This window comes from Heliangelus exortis, chromosome 1, assembly GCF_036169615.1.
Source record: "Heliangelus exortis chromosome 1, bHelExo1.hap1, whole genome shotgun sequence".
NCBI classification, from domain to species: domain Eukaryota; kingdom Metazoa; phylum Chordata; class Aves; order Apodiformes; family Trochilidae; genus Heliangelus; species Heliangelus exortis.
In genome coordinates this window covers 30,178,826-30,201,413 of record NC_092422.1, presented here as the reverse complement: position 1 = coordinate 30,201,413, position 22,588 = coordinate 30,178,826, and the positions used below count along the sequence as shown (strand labels likewise).

The window sequence follows — 22,588 nt, the reverse complement described above, 5'->3', positions numbered from 1 at the left end:
TGTTATCTTTGAACATATCAGATACTGTCCATTGCAACTGAAATTTCCAAATATCATTATAACAAGCCAAATTTAATCAATTCATACATTTCTCTACATGCCACTGTTCCACATCTCATAAGTCACAGGAAGGTTGTGTACTAAACCCTTTAAACACTTAAATACATTCTTCCCTTTTCACTGACCTTTCTCATCTGAAAGGTCTGAATCTGTGCCCCAGCAATAAGGCTGCAACCTTCCTGCTACTTAGCAGATGCAAATGAGTTGCATTTAAACAAGTTAAGGTAGTTTGGGACCCATCACCTACTGGGATGCTGCTGATTTTGTGAAAAGACCCAAAGAAAAGAGCCAAAGAAATGAAACCAGGTCTTTCAGGTCAGCAATCCTGTGAATGGCAACCATGCTGTAGGGAGCATTGTGGACTTCGGGCCTTTAGACTCCATGAAAACCTCTCCCACAGAAACTAAATGGAAAAAATTAATGGATATAAACGGGGCATGGTATCCTCCAAGGGTAGCAGGAGTACAGCCAGCATTCCTTTGAGGATAAATGCTACAGTGAGCTGGCCCATTGTCTATAAGCTTTGGCTTTTAGGCACTCTTAAAGAGTTTATTTTAAAGATTTTATTCTAGCTAAAGGACATGACAGTCCTTGTGGTATTCTTTATAAATATTCATATTGCTAATTCTCTCACCTAGTGTCAAAAGCATAAATCTGGCTTGCTTAATACATCCAGTACACATATTTTTTTGCGTGGTAGTTTACTATTATTATTTCCACCCCCTTCTCGTTCCTCACCATGTGTAATAATAAGATAACAATCTATACAATTGTAGTCTGTTCAGTCTTGATGTAAATAAAATCTTCATGCATTCATACTACAAGCCTGTATGCAGATCTTGCAATTCTTTTCATACCTGAAGACTTTCCTTACACTCTGCAGAACTTTTTAAGAAAGGAAAAGTTCTCCTCTATTTGAGGATTTCTCTTACTAACAGCCCTTAGGAATATAGAAATATTTATTTATCTATTTATTTACTTATTTTTCTTAGCCTAAAGAGGCATGTAAACACACGTACAAAACAAACTTTTGTTAACAGGCATTTTATTTTCAAAAATCACCTCTGGTGTTATCTTACCTATTAATAGTGCCTCTTTCTCTGATTTTAGACTGGGGCTTCGTTTCTCCGAATTTTTTTCTCTGTCTTGGTTGACCAATGCTACTGTCAATACATTGATTTCCTATAAAGTTTAAAGAACAAAACAGGTGGTCATGTAGATTTCATTTACTTCAATTAAACCTGTCTGCTTCATTTCAACTCTATAAAAAAAGATCATTACTTTAATTCACATCTAAAGACAAGTCAATGATAAATAATTGATTTGTTTGCAGAATATTAAGACACTTTTTTGAAGAACCTTTATGCCAAGAGCTGCCAAGAAGAGAAATTTTGCTTGTGGAGCAAGTAATAACTGCATTGCCAGCGCCTCTTTATTATAAGAGCTTGAAAGATGTTCCATAAAGAGTGGGGATGGTCAGAAAAGTCACATTTTCTAGCTATTAAAGCTGTAAACAAAAACTGTCTCTGGGGAACATGGATGGAAAGGGTCAGCTACAGCTATATGAGTAAGTTCAGCAGTCACTAGCAATGTTCCTAGCTACTAGAGCACAATCCTCTACCTCATTACACCCTTCAGCTGGTGCCTGGCATGGTGTTAGCCCCTGCCCCAGACAATTCCCAGGCACACCTGGATGATCAAGATATTTCAGGAGCCATTCCTAAGAGGTGGCTTGCACTTGGTTTGAGTACTGAGAGACAGCCTTAAGGACAAACAGGTCAAAGCTCCTGCTTTGAGCTCCTTTATCTCCAACCAGGTGGCCTGAACCATCCAAATCTCAGCCAAGCCCATGAAAAGTACCCAGGCAGTTGTGCAACACAGAGTGCTCTTCTCCTGGGTATATGTGAAGTAAACAAATTATTTCAGAGGCATGTAAGTGGCCTCAAAGTACATTGCACAATATACAAGCATATACATGGGGGCTGCTGCCATGGAGCAACTGAAATGCCACAACCCATTCCTTGACGAGGCAACGACTCAAGCTGCTGCATCTGTTCTGCAAAATGCTCAGCAGTTCCATTCAAAACCTCAGAGGCAAAGAGCATGGGGCTGGAGATATGGTGGTGTGAGGTGGAACTGTGCAGGAAAGCTGCTCCTGCTCTGGTTGGAATAGTCAAGGCAAGCAGCTAGAGGTTGCATGGGACTAAGGAGCCTTAAATGCAAACAAATCTGTACTATTTGGTGCAATGATGTGTCCCATCTAGAACATGAACTCAAGCTGATGCCTCGCTCCAAATATATTGCAAAGTATTTTTGGCAATAAAAGAGAGACACTGTGTTTGGGTTGCTCTAGGGCATTTCTGAAGGTGTGAATGATCCATGCAAAAACTTGAAAAGGTGTCGGATGTGCCTCCCTATTGATGAGCAAAGGTTTCAGAATCTGTGAGATGGGTAAAAAGAGTCAGGCACTTCCTCATTCTTGATTTAAAATAATAATAATAATAAAATAAAATTAAAAAAAATAAAGCCCAAACAAACAAAAAGCAACCCAGTGATGTACTCTGTGCTCCTTATAGGCTGGTTGCCCAACATACCTCATGGTGCCTCATGGCTTTGATGCAACATGGGTTCAAATGTTCCTTGCACTGTGAAGGGCACTGGGTTGCTGTGCATCAGCTAAGAAACTGTATGTGCATTTTAGTGACATAGATGCATATTTACATCCTTAGCCCTCAGCTACAAGGGGCTCTGGCAGACCACAGTAAAGGAGAAGTGAGATGCCTTGAGTCACCTGTGGTTTGCTGCAGTTTTCATAGCCAGCTGAGGCATAACTCCTGGCCAGGCATCTCTGTAGCTGGGAACATGTCAGCTAGTCAGCTTTCACTGCCTTTTTAGTCAGTAGAAATGAAATAACTTTTTAGTCATGTATTTTAGTGATTTACTTCAGGTAGCAATGACTTGAGAGGCACCTTTAGAGGTGCCTATTTTATGTTCCTCATTAGGTGCAAAGGAAAACAGATATGGCAGAGATTTAGCCACCCACAGGTAGGAAGGAGTCTGCAGCTCAAGAGCTGCAGTGAACTTTTCTTAAAATAATTGTGTGGCAGAGCACTCAGGCAGCTACATCCCTGACACTCCTGTAGTGTCAAAAAGCACAGGGCACATGACAGCAGCAGGAGTATGATCCACGTTGTCCACTGCTGTTGATTCCCCTCCTGGCAGTGCCAAAGGCTGATGCAAGTTCTCACCTACTGCTGGCCATGACATCCAGGAACAGTGAAAAAAACTCAGAGAGGACACAGAAATAAGAATCATAGAATCATAGAATCATAGAATCATAGAATTAGCTGGGTTGGAAGGGACCTCAGAGATCATCAAGTCCAACCCTTGACCCACCGCTGCGGTTGCTAGACCATGGCACTGAGTGCCACATCCAGTCTCTTTTTAAATGTCTCCAGGGATGGAGAATCCACCACCTCACCGGGCAGTCCATTCCATTGCCTGATCACCCTCTCAGTAAAGAAATTCTTTCTGATATCCAGCCTAAATCTCCCCTGGCACAAGAGAGAAGAGAAGAGTTCATATGAATTTCTCCACAAGGGCAGCAATGATGAGGGGGTTACAGCTCAGAAGAATGGAGATGGATGACAGGTTTCATGATACCACAGCAGAAGAGCAGAGCAGCATATGCCACCAGAACTTGTATAGGTTAAGATCTAACTTCTGACTCCATCAGAGATAGAAAAGCAGTCTAAAAATAACAATTCCTGAGAGGAGAAGGTGGAAGCAGAGAGAGACTTGTATTTGATAAAACCAACCCCAAATACAACACAAAAGCAGTTTCAGATGGGATTAGAAGTTTTGTCAAGCAGTGATGCAGAGAAAGAAACTATATTCCCATTGGGAGCCATGAACAGATGGATTCTCATTTAATGCCTAGATTTGAGCCTGTGCAGAACATTCTGTATGATTTATAGGACAGTGTAAATGGATGCTAAAGGAAGTCACATTAAGTCTTTTTAACTGTGTGTTGGTACAGAGGATAAAAGAGAAAAAAATTGGTTATGGGGGATCCTGAGGAAACCGAGAGAAGCAAAGACAGCAAATGACTGGCTTTAGAAGAAAGTTGCAGTTTCCTAAAAGTTTAAAAAAGGGAGGTTTCTGCCCTTCAGAACTGCCCTCCTCACAGAATATGATAAATTGGACAACTCTGATGTAGTCAGCTGGCAAAATAAGCTTGCACAGGCCACAGAAAAATCGACATAAAGGATTCAGTAGCAATGCTGCTAGGCACTAAAAGTGATTTGAGAGAAATATGCATACTTGTGTCTAAAAATGAGTGTGAAATTCACCCAGAAACCAGCCTAATTATAGTGTAAGTGAAAACCTTAAGTATCTGACTGCACACTGCAGATACAAATCTAGTAACTATGAAGCCTCTACGACAAATCCTCACACAGTTAATTCATACATTTTTAGATGCACTGCTTACTCCAAGCCACAGAAACAAGACTTATGAGTACAAAGGTGAATGAGACAATAATTAATTGGAAACAAACAGGTCACCTCTCAAACATGAGAACAAGCTACTGATCACCAGGTGCCTGAGGAAAATTATTTAATATATATTATACTACAGTGTTTCCTTTCTCTCCTGGAAATCATCCTTTATTTGGCAAATTGTATTTTCTGAGGCCCTAAGCAGTCTTCTTCAGCATGTTTCCTTAGAAAAGGAATATTTTGCTACCATCTGTCATTTACTGCATTAAAAGATAAGAACATGTGCAAACCCAGTGCTTATTAGAAGCAACATGACCTTGCAAGCACTAAATACAGTATGTGGAAGGCTTAATCCAGGTTAAATCACACCTGGAGATCATTAGGGACCTCACCCTATTCATTATTCAAAAAATATGTCAGGTACTGGAGAACACAGAGGCCTGATTTGATGATGACAGCTCCAAAGCTGCTCAGCATGAATACAACCATTCTGAATGATGCTCTCACCATTGCCAGATTGGATCTTTTCACTGCAGATGACACTTTCATGTACCAGCAGATGATGAAAAGACATTAATTTCCTTGTGGACTTGACAAACCTTCTGATGCTGCAGACACCCCTTTGGACCAGGCTTTTGATTTGGGGCTCCCTGCTTTGAACCAGGGAAAGACAGACAGAGCCTTTCTGGAGAATTTGCTGCATAAAACATAGGATGGGAAACAATAATTTTCTCATAATGACTCTTCATTTCCACAGGCAAACCTCTGACACCATGGCTGACATGGAGCTGATGGCTGTGAAGAGTTGTACAAGGCAGTTTTTGTACATTTTCCATATCCTGGACATAAGGTGGGACAGAATCATAGAATCATAGAATCATAGAATTGGCTGGGTTGGAAGGGACCTCAGAGATCATCAAGTCCAACCCTTGATCCACTCCCGCTGCAGTTCCCAGCCCATGGCACTGAGTGCCACATCCAGTCTCTTTTTAAATATCTCCAGGGATGGAGAATCCACCACTTCCCTGGGCAGCCCATTCCAATGTCTGATCACCCTCTCAGTAAAGAAATTCTTTCTAATGTCCAACCTAAACCTCCTCTGGCACAACTTGAGACTGTGCCCTCTTGTCTTGCTGAGAGTTGCCTGGGAAAAGAAGTTGTGTTTGTCTCTCTCTCGTGTACCCTGGCTTTTTTTTGGAAGCAAATGTAGAAGCATTGGCAAGTGATTGCTTCCAAAGGTGCCTGGTCTCATTGTCTACCATGGCCCAGCACAGAGAATCTGGTCCCACACTGTAGACACAACAAATAAAAACATGACTCCTGAGAGCTGCATGTGCCAGAGAGACAGAGACAGAAGTCCTGAAGAGTAGAAAGGATGTGGTGACTTTCTACAGAGCAGGTATTGAGAGAACAAAAGGCCCCAGCTCTTTACTCCAGAGAACCAGGAGATCAGAAAGTTCCAGGTATTTAGGTTGGATGACTTAGGTCTTTCAGTCATTTGTTGGTTTCTTTCCCCCCCTGTGGGAAAGGGTAATATGAAACAAAAAGTTCTCAATCCAGACATCAGTCATCCTCTACAGACCAGTCTTGCACCAGTGCAAAAAAATGCAGACAGAATATTAAATGTCTCCTCTTGTCTGGGGCTTCTTTCTTTAGGAGAAATGCTTCTCTTAAGCCTAAAAAATTCTGTGCTTCTGAAAACATATGCTAGCCAGCATCCCTAAAAATGGAGGAATCAGTCAGGCCTTGCCATTCCCCAGAAGCACTGACTGGGAGCTGGGGAGGACCTGAAGAGCAGCTGCCCCACCTGGAAACTGCTCCTGCCAGGGTGCAGCTCTGCATCACCTCTTGGTCAGGACTCTGCTTGAAAGGCAGAATTTGGGATTTAATGAATGTGACATTGAAGACAGATGGAGTTGTGTCAGGATGCAAAGACAAATATCCAAAGAGCTGAAATACTCTCTCTGCTATCTGGGTAATCCAAATATTTGATAATTACCTTTAAATCCAAGGGGAATGATGGCTGCTTGCATATTGTCCTCAAAGACCTCATTCCCTTTGTTGTACTATATGGGTTTCTGCAGAACTGTGTAGTGAGAGGGTAAAAAATAATATTGTGCCTTCTGAAAGAGCCAGTTAAAAAGAGAAATCCTACCAGACTCTGGAAGAGTTTGCAGGATATGATGGCATTTGTACTGCATATATGAAGGCAATGGTCTGAGGCATTAAAACACCAGCAGAAAAAGGAAAGAGTAGGTGTTGGACACAGCAGGCATGTGACAGAGTAATTGCTGAATGTTGTTAGATGTAAGGGATACACCACTCATAAGTCAGGGGACTTATGAGATAAAATGAGAAAGAAGAGAAAAAAAAAATCTATATATGGAACACAAGCAAAAATCTTGCAGGCTGTTAACAGCAGGCCAGAGAGATGCTGTAAGCTTGAAAAGAAATGGTAATTTTATGATTTTAACAGAAGAATCATGTGATAACAAATCTGCAGTCCTTAAGCTGTTGAAAGGCACGTGTCTATCTGCTCTGAGTCCACAGAACTGGACTTAGACTCCAGATGTGCTTGCTCAAACTGCTTGTTGATGGTCAGACAGGTTTAATGATCCTGTTGCAAAAATGTGTAGAGGTTGGTCTTCAACATGAAGACTGAAGGTTTTAATTTATTTTCATTTACCTGGGGGTCTCTTAAAGTCTAGCATAGTTGTGTTTGTTTCACTTGTCTTTCTTTCAAAGGACTTCAGACCCACAGCTGAAAATTTAATCTTGCCTAATTCAATTTCCAATCAAGTGAATGGAAGCCTTGCAATGGTTTCAATGCACATCAAGTCAGGCATCTTAAATTCACAGGGACATGCAAGGTTTAGGTACAGGCCAACTTCTGACAGCTTGACATGGTTGTCAGCTGAGAATGGGGTACTGTCCTTGTCTATGTTCTTATCCATGGTAAATACAAAATCAATCCAAGTCCAAGTTGAACTAAATTACAGCGAAAGAGTTTATTTTAATTTAACTTAAATCAAATTTCCTTGCAAATGTGGCAATGTGTAAGTCAGGGATTGGGACTCAGGCGACCAACAGAATGGCAGAATCCTGTGGGTGAGCTTGGGAGGTCTTGAGTCCAACTTCGAGTTTAAAGCTGTGGGGTCTGAGCACATGGCTGTGCAACAAGGAGTCCCAGGGATGGATAAGCTTCAGCAGCTTCTCTGCAACATCCCAGACCTGTGCCCTGATCAAACAACCCATGGGATCTGTCACCAACAGATGAGGGCCTCCATCTCCTTCAGAGGGGATTTTCCAACAATCATCACTTGTCACTCCCTCCTGATACTTGTGACTAAAGTCTTATCTCCACCAGCACCAAGGACGGAGGAACCATCATAGATGGGGAAAGCCCCATCAGAAAAAGAGTCCCCTGACCCAGCTCCTCCCAGGGCTGTCACAGGACAGCCCCAGGGGGCAAGTGTGACACCAGTCAGTGGACGTGCTCTCTGGATCATCTTATGGACTGAGAGGGGCACTGCCTCCAGGGCTATGGGATTTCTTAGAGGATACAGGGGAAGAACATCTTGGGATTGTACATTATTTAGTTGAGGATCTTTTGCAAAATGCAGGAAAAAGGAGGGATCATGGTGGCTTGGGAAGGGGATAAAAGGAACTGTTTGAATGTAAAGAGGTTGTGGCTCACTACACTTGTCTGGCCATGCCATGCCATCAGTAAAATACATTCATTAAACTCCATTTCTACCTCATTTCCTGGGTGAGGGACTCTCTTCTGTGTGCAGGGGTCTGTGTCAGGGCTCTAAGCACCAGGGGTTAGAGGGCTGTGTGTCTGGGGTGCTGCAGTTAGAGAGAGCAGAGTGTGTGCTCAGGATGCTCTGTGACCACTGGGGAGCATCAAGGCAGACCAGGCACCCAGCAGCATCTTGTGCCTGGGAGCCAAACCCTGACATGGCCAGAGCTGTGGGCTGGATCCAGGAGAGCCCAGAGGGACTGCACACTGCATGCAGGGATCAGGGCATCCAAACCAGAAACTGGGGACACTGTGAGATCTGGGGAATGACTGAAAGATCTGTGTGTGTGTGTGTGTGTGTGTGTGTGTGTGTGTGTGTGCATGAGGCAGGGACCAGAGCAGAAGGGAGGGATCCACATTGTATGTATGTATGTGTGAGTCTGCATATATATTTCCCACTTCATATATATTCCCCACATCCATTTCAGGATCTTTATCCTAACCAGCCAGAAAGAGGAGCAAGATGAGGCCATCAGCACTGTTTGTGTTTATGAATGCTGAGTTTCTGTTGATCTGGGTGGCTGGCCATGTGGGTGTGTATGCATCTGATCCATGTGTTTGTGCAAATGCCTGTGGGGAACATGTGCTCAGCATCACTGCAGTTTGGTCACATGGAGATGTGAGCATCTTGCCTCTGTCAGGCTGCAGGATTCAGCAGCTCCTGACAGCAGCCATGCTTGGTTTGAACCACATGGCTTCAATATTTCCTGTAAGGGAGCTTGCTCCCCATCATGGGCTGCTATGGCACAGTGTTATGATCACAGATTCACAGAATTGTCATAGTTTGAAAAGACCTCAAAGATCACTGTATCCAATTATCAACACCCCGACTAGAGCTTATTCTGAAGTGCCTCATCTCCCCAGTTTTTAAATACTTCCAGGGATGGTGACTCCACCACCTCCAGCCTGTTCTAGCACCTGATTAATCTCTCAGAAAAGAAATTCTTCCTGATATGTATTCTAACCTCCACCCCCCCAGTGCAACATCAGGCCTTTGTCTCTTGTTCTATCATCATTTACAACCCCCACCTCCCTACAACCTCCTTTCAGGTAGCTGTAAAGAGCAACAAGGTCTCCCCTCAGCCTCCTCTTCTCCAGACTAAATTTTCCCAGTTTCCTCAGCCTCTCCTGGTAGGACTTGTTCTCCTGTCTTGTGATGTGTAGTGTGGAAATTTGGCTGAGTGTCTGAACTCTGAAAGTAACTCAAAGTTCTCCAGCAGCATCATGTGTGTCACACAACTCTGCTATCAGCATGTCCTCTCACAGTGACTGTTCCTGACTCTCTGTTGACTACTTCTCTAAAAATATTCTAATGACTAGAAAATTGCTCATGATCTTTGATTAATTTAATTCTTTTGTTGCTGCAGATGAATTGATCTTGTGCTACCAAATTAACTGCTTCCTAGAAATATTATATTTTACACAGTCCTGGTTCCTCACAGTCTAAGAGCTGATTTCAGTGAAATGGCTGACATGAAGTTAGCTGGTCTTGGTAGAAAGATTTGCTGGGCTTTTCTAAGTGCACTGAGATAACTCAGTTTAAAGCAGCAAATTGCAGTGTTGCACCATGTATAAAAAAAAAAAAAAAAAAAAAAAAAAAGGAATAAGGCATCCAACCATCTGCCCAAAACCAGAGGTCTCTCAAGCAGCCTGTTCTACTTTTAGAGTTAGCACCAGGTTAAAAATTCAGTATAAAACCCCCTTGTTTTTCAGTTGGTTATTTTTTTATCCAAGATCTCAGAGGATCCTTCTCCTTCTACTGTCTACCAAGTGATGCAGAAGAATATATTTGCCATATGCTACACTGCTGGTGAATGTGACTGGTCTATCATTACAAATTACACAGGCCAGGTGTCACCTTTTCATGCAGATCAGGCCTAAACTTGATAACTTACCTTGTGCTATGCAAGAAACCAGTGTTGGTTTCGTCAGCCAGAGCACATTCTAATTACTTTTAAAGTACACTAATATAGAAATGTTTTTTAAAAAGTACATTAATTCAGAATTTACCATCACTGTAAATTTAGGAGTGTGCTGGTATTAACAAATAAACAGCTGACAACTGGTTAAAAAATTATCTAGCATTAAAATTATAATAACAATAAAGAAAATTTAGAACAGCAAATATAAGACCTTGCAAACGAAGGACTTGAAACGCACCTCTATGTATCTAAGATTAGTTTGTCTGATTTATCCTACATGATAGAGGTGTTTTCAGGAGTGAAGATTAATTGTATTATGGTGCTCTTGACATACGTCTTTTTCAATCCATTTACCAGAGAGATGCTTTTAACTTTTTCATTACAAAGCTTTTACTATTATAACTTTCACCTGCTGAGTTTAGGAAACTAGCAATAATCTGAAAATGTTTTTCTCATTGAAAACTATCTCTTTATATTGTTCTCATTGTATATGAGCACATCTATTTTATGGGACTGTACATGTGCAACATACAGATGACTAACACGAAAATTACTTCATGCTTATTTTTAGAAGTATCATCAGGTTGCTCAATTTTCTAAAGCTGGATTTATGTGCAGGTTCCTGATGGCTTAACACAGATGTTTTATGTGATGTGGAGGTGGTTGTTTTGCAAGGGAAAAGGTAATTGTCATTTTGGACACTTGGTGTTAGGGAATTGCAGCAAATCAATGCCTGGATAAACGAAGGCATCACCTGCCCACCAGCTCTGCTAAAGTCATTGTAGGAGGGGATACTTTGTGTTTACTTGAGACTGAGAACTTTTGAAAGTCCTTTCAAATAGTCTTTAGGAGAGATACTGGTCCAACAATCTCTTTGAGAATGATGTACTTCTAAAATAAAGTTAAAGGGGAAAAAAAATGCAATTTGTTTCCCTTCTGGGATGTGTAGAAATGTTTTGAAAATGTATTTGTTGAAATAAAGGGAAGTGATGGGGAGTTAAAACCAACCTAAACTGTTTTATGAGAGTGAATGGTTTTGAGCAAGTATTTGTATTTCTATTACATTCATTTTAGGTATTTGAAAACACAGGGCCAACCCCATTTTTTCACAGGCATCTCTACATCTGAATACATGAAAATTACTTGAAACAGACACCTTGGACCTCTCATTCCTTCGGATTGGATCTTGATTAGGACGACAAACTCTTCTTCCAGGAAGAGTGTCTCCTGGAATTGCTGACATTCTATTCTCCCTTCTGTCCCTTTTTGCTCTCTGTTCCTTTGAAGGACTTCAGCAGCACGGAGGGAGCATGGATGTGCTGTACACCCCCCCAGGACTGCATTAGCAGGCTTGTGGCTGGAGCAGAGGTGCCCATCATCCTTCAGGTGCTTGCGGGGGAGCCTGAGTGCTCTGACAAAGCCATCTGCCTCCTACACTGTGTGGGTTAAGCACACAGCTGCATATGTATAAGGCAGAATGTTATTCCTCACTAGAAATGATGGGATGACTCCTTTATACAGTATAAAATACTTGGGGAAAATGCCTCGGGATGAAAGGCTGCACAGAGTGATCAGATATTATTAAAATGTCAGGTAGCTCTGGGCATTGAAAGAACTGTCTCCCCGTGGAGCTCGTATGAAATCCAAAGACAAAAAACTTTTGTGATTTGCCGAGTGGGTGGCTGAATGGATTTTATCCTTGCATCTCAGAGTTTTCTCTTCTCCTCCCTCAGATGACAAGAACTGAGTCCAATCAAAAGCCAGGTTATGATGCCACTCTGTAACTTTTAATCTGGGACAAGGAAGTGGTGATTTCTCACTGCACACTAACAAAGGGGTCATTTTTAGATCTATAGGCCAGATCTGCATCAGGTGGCACATGACATGTCAGAATATACCTCAGTCTGCTGTAGCCACTTGCCCCCCATATGGTTAGATCATGGCTGCAAATGCAGAGCAGGGATTCATCCAGCAGAGAGATGTGCACCATGCTAATGAAACTATTGCTGTCCTCTAATATGGCAAAGCAGGGCTGGGGAAATGAATGGGAGAACTCTTGGGAGTGGGTTTTGATCTATCAGTGTGTAAGAACTTCCAAAGGCTGAGCAGGCTCTTTGATAACATGGTCCTAACCAGCCAGTTAAACTCCTATTATTTTTCAGGCCTCATGGTACTGGACTCATGAGGTGGTCATTGCTCATGCCTGCCATGGTAAGTAGGAAAGCTGCTGATCTGCAGACAGTCATAGCTGTTTGAATTTATCATACTCCATGTGCCTTAAACTGAAGGAAATGAGAAGAAATGAGTGATGGGAGGGCTACAAATAAACGCCTGGAATGGAAAAGGCAAAGAGTAAAAAGAGGCAAGGCCACTCCCCACCCCCTGGGGCAGAAGGCTCTGAATAAAGACAGAAAATGGGTCTCTGTAATCCTTGGGGGCTTCACACCTCGCTGCAGCCAGGGTGCAGGGTTCTTGCACCTTCTGCTACCAACATATCACACCCAGGATGAGAAATCCAGCCCCACATCTCTCTCCCCTCCAAGAGTTATTCTCAGCCCTGCACCACATTATTACTCTTGCTTGTTCTCTTTAAATAATTAACTGCAGGTGTTAAATGCATTAGGGGACTGAACCCAATCTTGCAGTGGGAAGTAGGTACAACAGAGTGGTTTCAGAGGGCAGGCAGCCTCTGCTCTTCTCAGGAAATGTACCTTTGGGCTTTCTCAGGTGGATGACAGAAGCAAACCCCAAGTTCTAGTCTTCCCTGCAAGGGGCTTAACCCCTGGGTTCTCAGGTACAGAAAGGCTGCCAGTACCCTCTCCCTACCCTCAAACACACCCAGCTATCAGCATCTCACTTTTTGGGGCACCCAATCACTCCTGTGTGCTCCAGAGATGACTGCTATGAAGACAGAGGAGCTCAGCCTAGATACCCCCTGACTCACACCAGGTTTTTTTTTTCCTATAAGCCTGTGTTCTGGGAAAAGCAAGCCTTGTTCAAGGGCTCTTTTCTTCTAACCTGGCTGGATGTCAGGCAGTCACACAGCCCAGGGTGTGTGTACTAACACACACACTGCCATGGGATGTTCACAGCAGGCACCTTTGGGTGCTTCCATTACAGGTTTGCAGAGTGAAGAACAAGAACTGAACTCTGATGAGTGTGATGGAGTTGCAGACTTCTCCAAAAATTAGAGGGGGGCTTAGATTTTTAAATCATTGCTTGGTTTGTCACAAAAATGAGCCTCATTTAGGAGCTGTCTTTACTTGTCTTTGGTAAACATCATCAGTGACTAACCATAGTATGTAAAAAGAGAAGACTGGGGTGTAGTTAGGAATAATATCACTTTCAGTGGAACATAAAGTGAACATTTTGGTAAAAGGGGTGAAATATTTCACCCTGGGCATACTCTTTCTCAGAGTCAGGGATCATCTGGAAACTGCTGGAAAAACAGATACAGAGAGGAAAAATTAAAGGAAGATTCAGCATCAGATGTAGGATGCTTGGCTGAACTTGGGAAATGCTCTGATAATAGCTTCAAGCATTCAAATGGAAAAATGCATCCTTACTTTAATATTATTGATTTCGTGTCTGCAGAAAAACCCACAGAATATTGTGTGCAACCTGCTGGAGATGCTAAGTGGAGGGAGACAGACAAATGAGGTCAAAGTCATTACTTTGTTTAAACAATGAAACTGAAACATAAAAAAGCTGGTAAAAAACTTGTGGTAAATTCACTCAGTGAGATCACAGAGTGCTTCTAAACAAAGTCTTATATAAAAAAAATCTCACTTTCTCCAACAGCAATAGAAGGATACTCTCAAAATAATGAGAGATCCTCTCTGAATAATTTTTTTTTTTTTGTGCCCCAGTGCTAATGAAATAACCCTAAGAGTCTTTTGGTGAAATCCTGGCTTTTTGATCTGATGGAAATTTAATTATTGACTTCAATAGAGTCAGAGCTTTACCAGGCAATTGCAATCTGGGCTTTCAAAATGCTTCTGTGACTATGACCCACCTCTTACTCTGCTCTGAACTTGGAGGACTGATCCTCTTTACTACCATGTTATGGCTCTTTCACAGAGGGTAGAAGTTAACTCCAGGAGCTATTCCCCATTTAAGAAAGGGAGGTAATTGTGAAAGGGAGAGCATCAACCTCTTGGGAGACGATCACTGAGTACTTCTAAAATGAGTCTTGCATTGAAAAATCTCCATTTCCCCAATAACAATAGAAGGGTACCATGGATGCTAACCTTCCACCCCTCCATATAAATATAAATATTCACTGTATTTGCATGCAGTGCTCAATGCATACAGAACTTAGCACTGAGCAAAAGGAGATCTCTCATCAAGACACAGAACTAACCTGGATGCAAGAGGCTCTACAGAAAGCCACTGAACTTAGAGAAATAGTGGAAGAATAAATTGAATTTATAGAGTTAGCCATAGAACATGTGGTTATCACTTTCAGCTTGGAAAATATTCTCTACTCAAGCACACATCCCAAAAGCAATTTTTTTTTTTTCCACGTTGGGACTAATAAGGTCCCAAGAGCCTGGGGACATCCTGGCAGAGGATTATATCAGAAATTATAATTGTCCATTGCTCATTATTTTCTCTTCAGTTAAGACAGAGATGTGAATTAGATATTATTTATGCAGCAATGAAGAGGAAACTAAAAGGGGGGCAGATTAAAAGCAAGGAGCAATCATTTCCTAAATGCAGGGCTGAAGGGAACAAATGCTCAGTGACAGCACCTCTGGCAGCCCTGGGTGTTGAAGTCTCTGTTAACAGCAGAGCAGGAGCTCGGACTCTCCCTACCACTTGAGCCCAACATTTGGCCTTTTCTGACACAGAGTGTAGCTGGGAAATGTCAACAGCCATAAACAAATATTACTGCATGTACCTGGCAAGTCACTCTCAAAACACCCTTATGACTTTTTATGGAGCCTTGCAAAATGGTTTTGCTTTCCTGAAATAACTGATGTATCAGCAATACACTAAAATTTCTGGGTTTTCTCCCCAGATTTCTGAGTAAACTGCCATGGCAGGGACAGTAACACTGCAGCTGCTCCAGCCTCTTAATTAACTGTGCTCATTTCTTCTGCAAAAACAAGTGAAAAAAAGGAAGATCTAACCATTAACCATTTACAGATTAGGCACATTTCAGGATAAATGTTTTTCTTTTTCCAAGAGTGTCCAGATCCTTGTTTCTCTTTCAAGATGCTCTCACATAATGGAAATGCAGAAGACACACCAGGATAGGTCTAAAAATATATTTTCATCTCTATCTGAATTTTCCTGAGAAAAATATTTTCAGGTTTTATTCTAAGAAACAATGTTTTCTAATGTAAAATATGGTGCAGGCTAGTGTCACCAGCAAAAAGCCTGAGGACTGCAGAAAATAATCTTTTTAAGATTACAGTGTGGGCTTTCTTGATGTGCATGCAGTGTGCCTAAAGTTTCCTACTGTCCTTTCTGGGAGCTTGATTTTCTGTTAAGTAATCTAAATATGCCCATAGTGTGAAGATGAGATTCAGTGTATAGACATACATTGCCATTTTTTCCTTACCAACACCTCCCACTATTGCTCTGCATGTAAAGGTATTTCATTTGCTGAATTCAACCTGTCAACTGTAACAAATATGTCCTAATCCCATTATATGCATCACAGTCTGCTAACAACCACACAGGAGCCACCAAGCCTTTTTCTCTTTGATCATACCAGATTTGCAGACTGGCCAAGGGCAAGGACCATGAAGTCTGCTGAGAATAGATGGAGGGAGACAACCTGCAAGGCACAACACCTGAGCACTCTGCACCTGCTGTAAATGACAAAGGTTTAAGAGGCACCTCAGCTTCCATTTTACGAAGTTCATTACTGTAGCAAATGCTTAAACATCCATTCTTCCTCTCTCTCCCTTTCTCCAGTTCCCTTTGGGCTGCTGTGCATTCTCTGATTTCATGGTGGCATAATTGTTGAATACATGGCTGCAACTGTGACTCAATAATTGTAGCTGTCTGGTTTTCCTCTTCACCATTAATTTAGGTATTGACTTCCTTTCTTAGGAGCCTAATATTGCTGTGACATCACCATGGGAAGAGCTCATGGAAAAGAGGGGGAGAAAATAGAGTTCCTACCCTATGGAAAATTCAGGTATATGAATAATTCTTACAACTACAAGGCAGAACTAAAGACTACATACTGAAAAATTTACCACTAACCAAAGATTCTGAAATATTTTGTGTTTTAGGTATCTGGGAACGATGTACTGAAAGACTCTCTTTACAGGATTGAAATGCTTTATCTTAATGCTATTTTAACTGTTATATTATATAGAAATAAAACTTTCAGGCTCTTCAGTTACATACGAGCCAGAAGGAAAAGCTTGAAGCACTTAGGTAATTCACCTTTAAAATATTCCAAGCCAGCAAAACATTGTTCCATCCACATTTTTTTGAGAGGAAGCAAGTTCCTTTAGATTTCTAAGTGTAACATTTCTAAGTTCCTTTAGAAAACCTGCAACCAGCTCTTGCACAAAGGCAACTTTTTAGGTAGCAAGTGTGAGCCTTTCAAGACCACCAGTGGATTAATGTCTTTATTTTATTTTGCAATTAGAACCTTTCCAAGGGGCAATATGATGCTGTGCAGACAGCCTGCAAGTGCAGATTGGCTGAAGCTATCAGACAATATTGAATGTCTCCTGTCCAAATGCTGAGAGCTATGAGGCTCTATCGACTTCACTGCGGAAAGAGACCACAATGAATGAGATTAAGGAAGAGATTAAAAAAGAGAGGACAACATTTCCTTAACACAAAGCAGCTCGGAAAATATGAGGCTTCCGCTCAGGTTTAAAATTAAACTGCTTTCCTGGCTGTGCCATTAGGCAACACATTGACTGAAACAGATGTTAAAATCTGTCACTGTTCAGACTGTTGCTCGTTCTCCTGGCTGGAAGGAAGATATTGTGTGTGATCAGTCAAAATGTTCATATGTTCATGACAAAGCACAAAGCTGCATGGGTTGGATGACGAACATGACAGCAAAGTTTTCCTTTTTGCTCCCTCCCCTTATCCAAATTGCTCTTCTGACTGCAATCATTGAGGGAATAACAGAAGTATTATTTATTTTTTTTTTGGCAGCAGCTTTTAGAAAACATGCCCTTAACAAGTCCTTTAATGATCTTGGACAAATTAGCGACTCAATGAACGAACTCCGTCCTTTTGTGCAAATTCTCTGTTTCCAAATTATACACCTGTATTTGAATCACTTTACTCAGAACTGAAACAGGGACTGGGTTGCTCAGCTGCAAAGTAGCAGCCACAGACAAGCAGTCTAACTTTGTAGCTTGAGTAATCCTGGACAGGACACCAAAGCAAAGCATCTTTCCTGCGGTCGTTTCCATGGTATCTTTAAGACCCACATGCAGCAAGAAGGACATTGGTTGTTAAAGTCTCATCCAAATAAATCCTACAAAGTAAATTGCATGGAACCCAATTTATCTACCTCGAAATGAAGTTTGCTGGGATTTGAACCCCTGGCTTCAGGAAAAAAAAAAAAAAAAAAAAAAAAAAAAAAGAAAAAGAAAAACAACAGGCACTTCAAACCTGGTGAGCAAATCATTCTGCCATTCCATCAGCTTGAAAGAATAAATAGTAAATTTGAAGCCATACACATGCACACACACACACACACACACATATATATATACACACTTTAATCTATACACAGGTGGCTGTACCTACATTTGCCTGAGATTCATCATGCCCATTGATTTCTGCTAATTCCTTGGCGCTTTTTAGCTGCAAAGAGTAAACAAAAAACAAAATAGAACAAAACAAGCACATTACTGGAGTATTTCACACAGTTATCTTTGATTTATTCGAAGGAGCATTTTATAAAGCTTCCAATGAGAAAAACAGATGGAGCATATAATTCTAATGAGTTTTTGCTCGAACCATTTTGAAACCAACATACTTAAAGCTTGATAGGTTGGCAAAAGAAAAGGAAAATAATAAGACTGGGTTTTGGGTCATTATTTTTTAAATAATAAGATTAGAAAGTAGTTTCAAGGCATAAAAAGTATACAGCGTAGACTCTCAAGAATAATAAATGATTTAATTTCCCTTTCTTGTTGCTATTAATTTAAACTTTACAATATTTGCAAGTTGCCACAAGCTAAATAGTGTTTTGCTAATTATTACTTTTGAATGATATATTTTGAACTGTTTAAGATGCCAAAGTGCTACTGTACTTTTCCTTCCTGAGGAAGCATCTAGATAACTGACATGGCTCCTGGGTATCATGGAAAAGGAAGTGAAGAGAAGAACTGCTCTTTTATTTAACAAGTGGCAGAGATGCTGCCAGCTCCAAATATATATTTTATATATCTATTTTATATATATACATATATATATATATATTTTTTGTTTTTTTTTTGGGGGGGGGGGGAGAAGGCAGAAATCCAGGGATTTTCCAAGGGGAAAACGATGAACTGTAAAAATAATTCCCAAGAGATTTAAGGAATGTCCTAGCTCATGCCTTGAGCCACAATGAAAAATGCAGTCATTCATTCCATGAGAGAGCAAACACAGAAAGGAGGAGATGGTGCAGGTATCCTGAGCCTGTAAACCATGGAGGTTTGTACACTTAATGAAATACTCAGAAGCATTTACTCTTTAAGTAAAACTCTGCAGAGTAATGCATTTATTTTAACTTAATTCAGAGTAGATGTCTGGGCTGGGGGACTAGGGTGGAGGGAGGTGGAGAACATTAAACAGAACTTTCTCCTGCAATCCTTGTTTTTGATGAAAAAGCTGGGGATAATGTAACTGTTGATGATACAGATGTGATCGTGAATGACAGTGCTCCTAAAATCCAGGTGAATAGGAACACCATTATGTTTCAGCTAGGTGTCTGACTCTTAATGTTGGTAGATTACCACCCTAGGGTGACTGGGCTACCTCCATCATCTTTCTTCCATGTTGCAGTAGCAGATAAACCACGTGTGATTCCATTCCTGGCCTCTCACCATTTACAATCTGACAGCTGGGGTAAGTGGGCCACGGTCTCTGCGTATCTGGTTATGCAGGGCTGTGGCATTGCTGCTCAAAACCCATCCTCATGGAGAAAGAAGGAGGTGGCAATCTCTGATAAAGCAGTGCAAAGGGTGGCTGGGGATTGCAAACTCACCAGGTGTCCTGGTTCAACTCACTGATGCTCATCATCTTTTGAACATCCTTGAGAAACCTACTATTTATACTGACAGCAGGGTGATGCATTTCCAACCAATGCTACATGAAAAATCCCATCCTGTGAAACCACCTCCCTCTGAGGATGCCTGGGAGGAAAAAGCTGAGAGAGCTCCTTCCAGGCAAGCACCAAAGTTAGTTATTTTTGCAGGAAGGTGAGACAAAATTGCCTGATTCTGCCAATTATTCAGTATAGAAATCGACCTCACGTAAGCAGCCTGGTTGAGTTCAGCTGAATTACCCCTCTGAATATGAGGTCAGGAGAGCACACTCAGTTATGTGAAACTGCTCTGCACAGCAGTGCCATGTCCTGACCACTCCAGAAGCACAGTTCATTACTTTTCACCTTTCCTTTTCCAGGCTGAAAATTCCCAGCTCCTTGGGCAATGTTCTGTATTCATTCTGCTGGTGACATCCCACTCCCCTGTCAGCCACAGGTGCATTTGATGGGAGAGTGGGCTCAGCCTCTTGCCTGTGTTGGTCCTGGCATTGCTCCACCAGTCACTCCTGTAACACATACAGGTATTTTTCTGTGTCTTTTATTGCCTGCTGTGCTCTAAAAAGGATGCCAGACACCAGGGAAGACTGTCTGAGCATCCACATCTACACTAAGACCACTCCAGTAGGAAGTGGAGGTCAAACAGTGCAGACAGTGGTGGAAAACTTACAGGTAGAGAACGTGTAACTGCATTCCCAGGGGCAAAAATCCATTTAATTTCCAATATTGGTTTTTTTTCTAAATTAAAATTTAAATTATATTCTTCTGTCACATCCTAAAGAGTGAAATGTTGGAATAGGTGCCTCAGAAAAAGATACAGTATTGGAAAAACAGGGCTTGCCTTGCCCACTAGGCAGGCTTCATTGAAGATTGGTGGTAAATATTACCAGCAGTGAAGATGCTGAAGCAACACACTGACCTAGTGCTACAAATAGCCAAGGGCTTTCCTGAAAGGAAAGGAGAAGGCTTGAGGATTTAGAAATCTAATCATAGAATCATAGAATCATAGAATTAGCCGGGTTGGAAGGGACCTCAGAGATCATCAAGTCCAACCCTTGACCCACCGGTGCGGTTGCCAGCCCATGGCACTGAGTGCCACATCCAGTCTCTTTTTAAATATCTCCAGGGATGGAGAATCCACCGCTTCCCTGGGCAGCCCATTCCAATGTCTGATCACCCTCTCCATAAAGAAATTCTTTCTAATATCTAATATCTAATATCTAACCTAAATCTCCCCTGGCACAACTTAAGACTGTCTCCTCTTGTCTTGTTGAAAGTCGTCTGGGAAAAGAGACCAACCCCCCCCTGGCAACCCCCTCCTTTCAGGGAGTTGTAGAGAGTGATGAGGTCTCCTCTGAGCCTCCTCTTCTCCAGGCTGAACAGCCCCAGCTCCCTCAGCCTCTCTTCATAGGGCCTGTGCTCGAGTCCCTTCACCAGCCTGGTTGCCCTCCTTTGGACCTGATGCTGCAGTGAGGTAGGTCAAACACAAAGCATCCAAAGCTGTGTGCATCCAAAGCCATGGGATGGCCATGGGCCAAATCTGGTCCAGGAGCCTTTTGTCTACAATCATGCAAAGTGGTGCAGAAAAAAAATGGGATCTCTCCCATCAGGATGTGTCAGGCTGGATGTGGCTGGGTTGGTGTAACTGGGTGAGATGGTGCTGAGCTCAGGCACAGCTGCACCTCCCCCTGCAAAGATGCCCATGGTGGGGCAGGGTCTCTCTGCCAGCTTAAGATGAAATGTAGATTTTAGCAAGCATCTCACAAAACCGAGTCATTAATCAAGGAAAGGAGTCTAGTGCTATTTATTTTTGAAAGAAATACTCGTATTTACTTGAATCTGCTGGATGATTTTCAATACCCACTGTGGATAAAACACACAGATGAGCTGTGGTGCTTGTAAGGAAAGCTGTGAGCCTTGGCAAGATGGGGTCATTACTGCAAGGGCTTCTGTTGTCCTGGAAAGTTTTGGAACTAGTTCAGGGTTGCTGCGGAAGCACAGTGGATGCACAGCTCTCCTTAGGAATTCTGGCTACTTATCATCTTGGCCTTAGGCATGCTTCAGAGCTAATTCTCAAGAGAAAAGCAGATCCATCCTGCTTTTCTTCCTGCTACTGTCTGCCTAGCATGAGCACACATTTGATTCGCAATTAGTAGGAGTCTGCAGAGATTCAAAACTCTGCCCTGGTGGTCCCTCCTGGGACCCAGCACTGTAAGATCTTCCTATGCATTTTTGCAGCATTTAAATGCTACCAAGATAGAAAAGAACTTCATGAAATTTCTTTATTTCTTTTTTTGTTTGGTTGGGTTTGGGTGTTTTTTGTTTTATTTTTGGGGTTCTTTTGTTTTTTAATAGTGTTTTATAACATATCTGAATGCCATGTAAAAATCTAAGTGGGATGCAATTGACTGAAGAGATCTGGTGGATTTGATTTATAAAGATTTTGTCATTCCTAAATCCATTCTTTCTCATAACATTTTGTATAACACAGTCTTGCATCAGCTCTCATTTAGGTTATCTTTGTAACCGTGCTAAGAACATGTACTTGAACATAAAAGCTTTATTTTTTCCAGAATCTAAATTATTATTTCCTAGAATATATTTGTCACTAGGCATGTTCAAAAGCAAATATTAGGTGTGCAACAATGTCACAGCTTTCATAATGAGCTTGAGAAAGCTCTGAAATAAGCATAATTTACTTTTCCCAGTATGGAAGTCAAATATATAAATCTGTCTGGAGACATACTCAGACATTCATTATGAAAAATCTTGAACAGCAGAATCTTCAGCATTTTAAATCTCTGTCATCTAAGCAATTCAGATCCCACAGTCTTTAAGCTACAAATACTTAACCAAGCCACTAAATATTTTAGCTCAAAGTTTATACAGGAAGGATTAAAATAAGGTCTCAGAGCAGAGACTGTGCCTGTATAGCACAGGTGGGGATTTGTGATTTCGTTGTGCCCAAAAGAAGTGGTCCATACAGAAAATGAGTCCTTGTGCACACCGTGCTTGCACACAACGCACTGTTTCATCTCCAGATTTTCACATTTAGCA

The 22,588-nt window shown here is 41.6% G+C and overlaps 1 protein-coding gene across 3 annotated transcripts in view; it reads right to left on the bottom strand.

Moving 5' to 3' along the window:
* The window catches only part of ENOX1 (ecto-NOX disulfide-thiol exchanger 1), a 376,541-nt gene that overhangs the window by 6,007 nt on the left and 347,946 nt on the right, over positions 1-22,588 (bottom strand). For all 3 annotated transcript variants that reach the window (XM_071740024.1, XM_071740005.1, XM_071740013.1), the window contains 2 exons: positions 18,028-18,084; positions 1,140-1,242 (listed from right to left, as the gene is read on the bottom strand). In XM_071740024.1, coding sequence (XP_071596125.1) covers positions 1,140-1,242; positions 18,028-18,084 — 160 coding nt within the window. The remainder of the gene's footprint in view (positions 1-1,139; positions 1,243-18,027; positions 18,085-22,588) is intronic.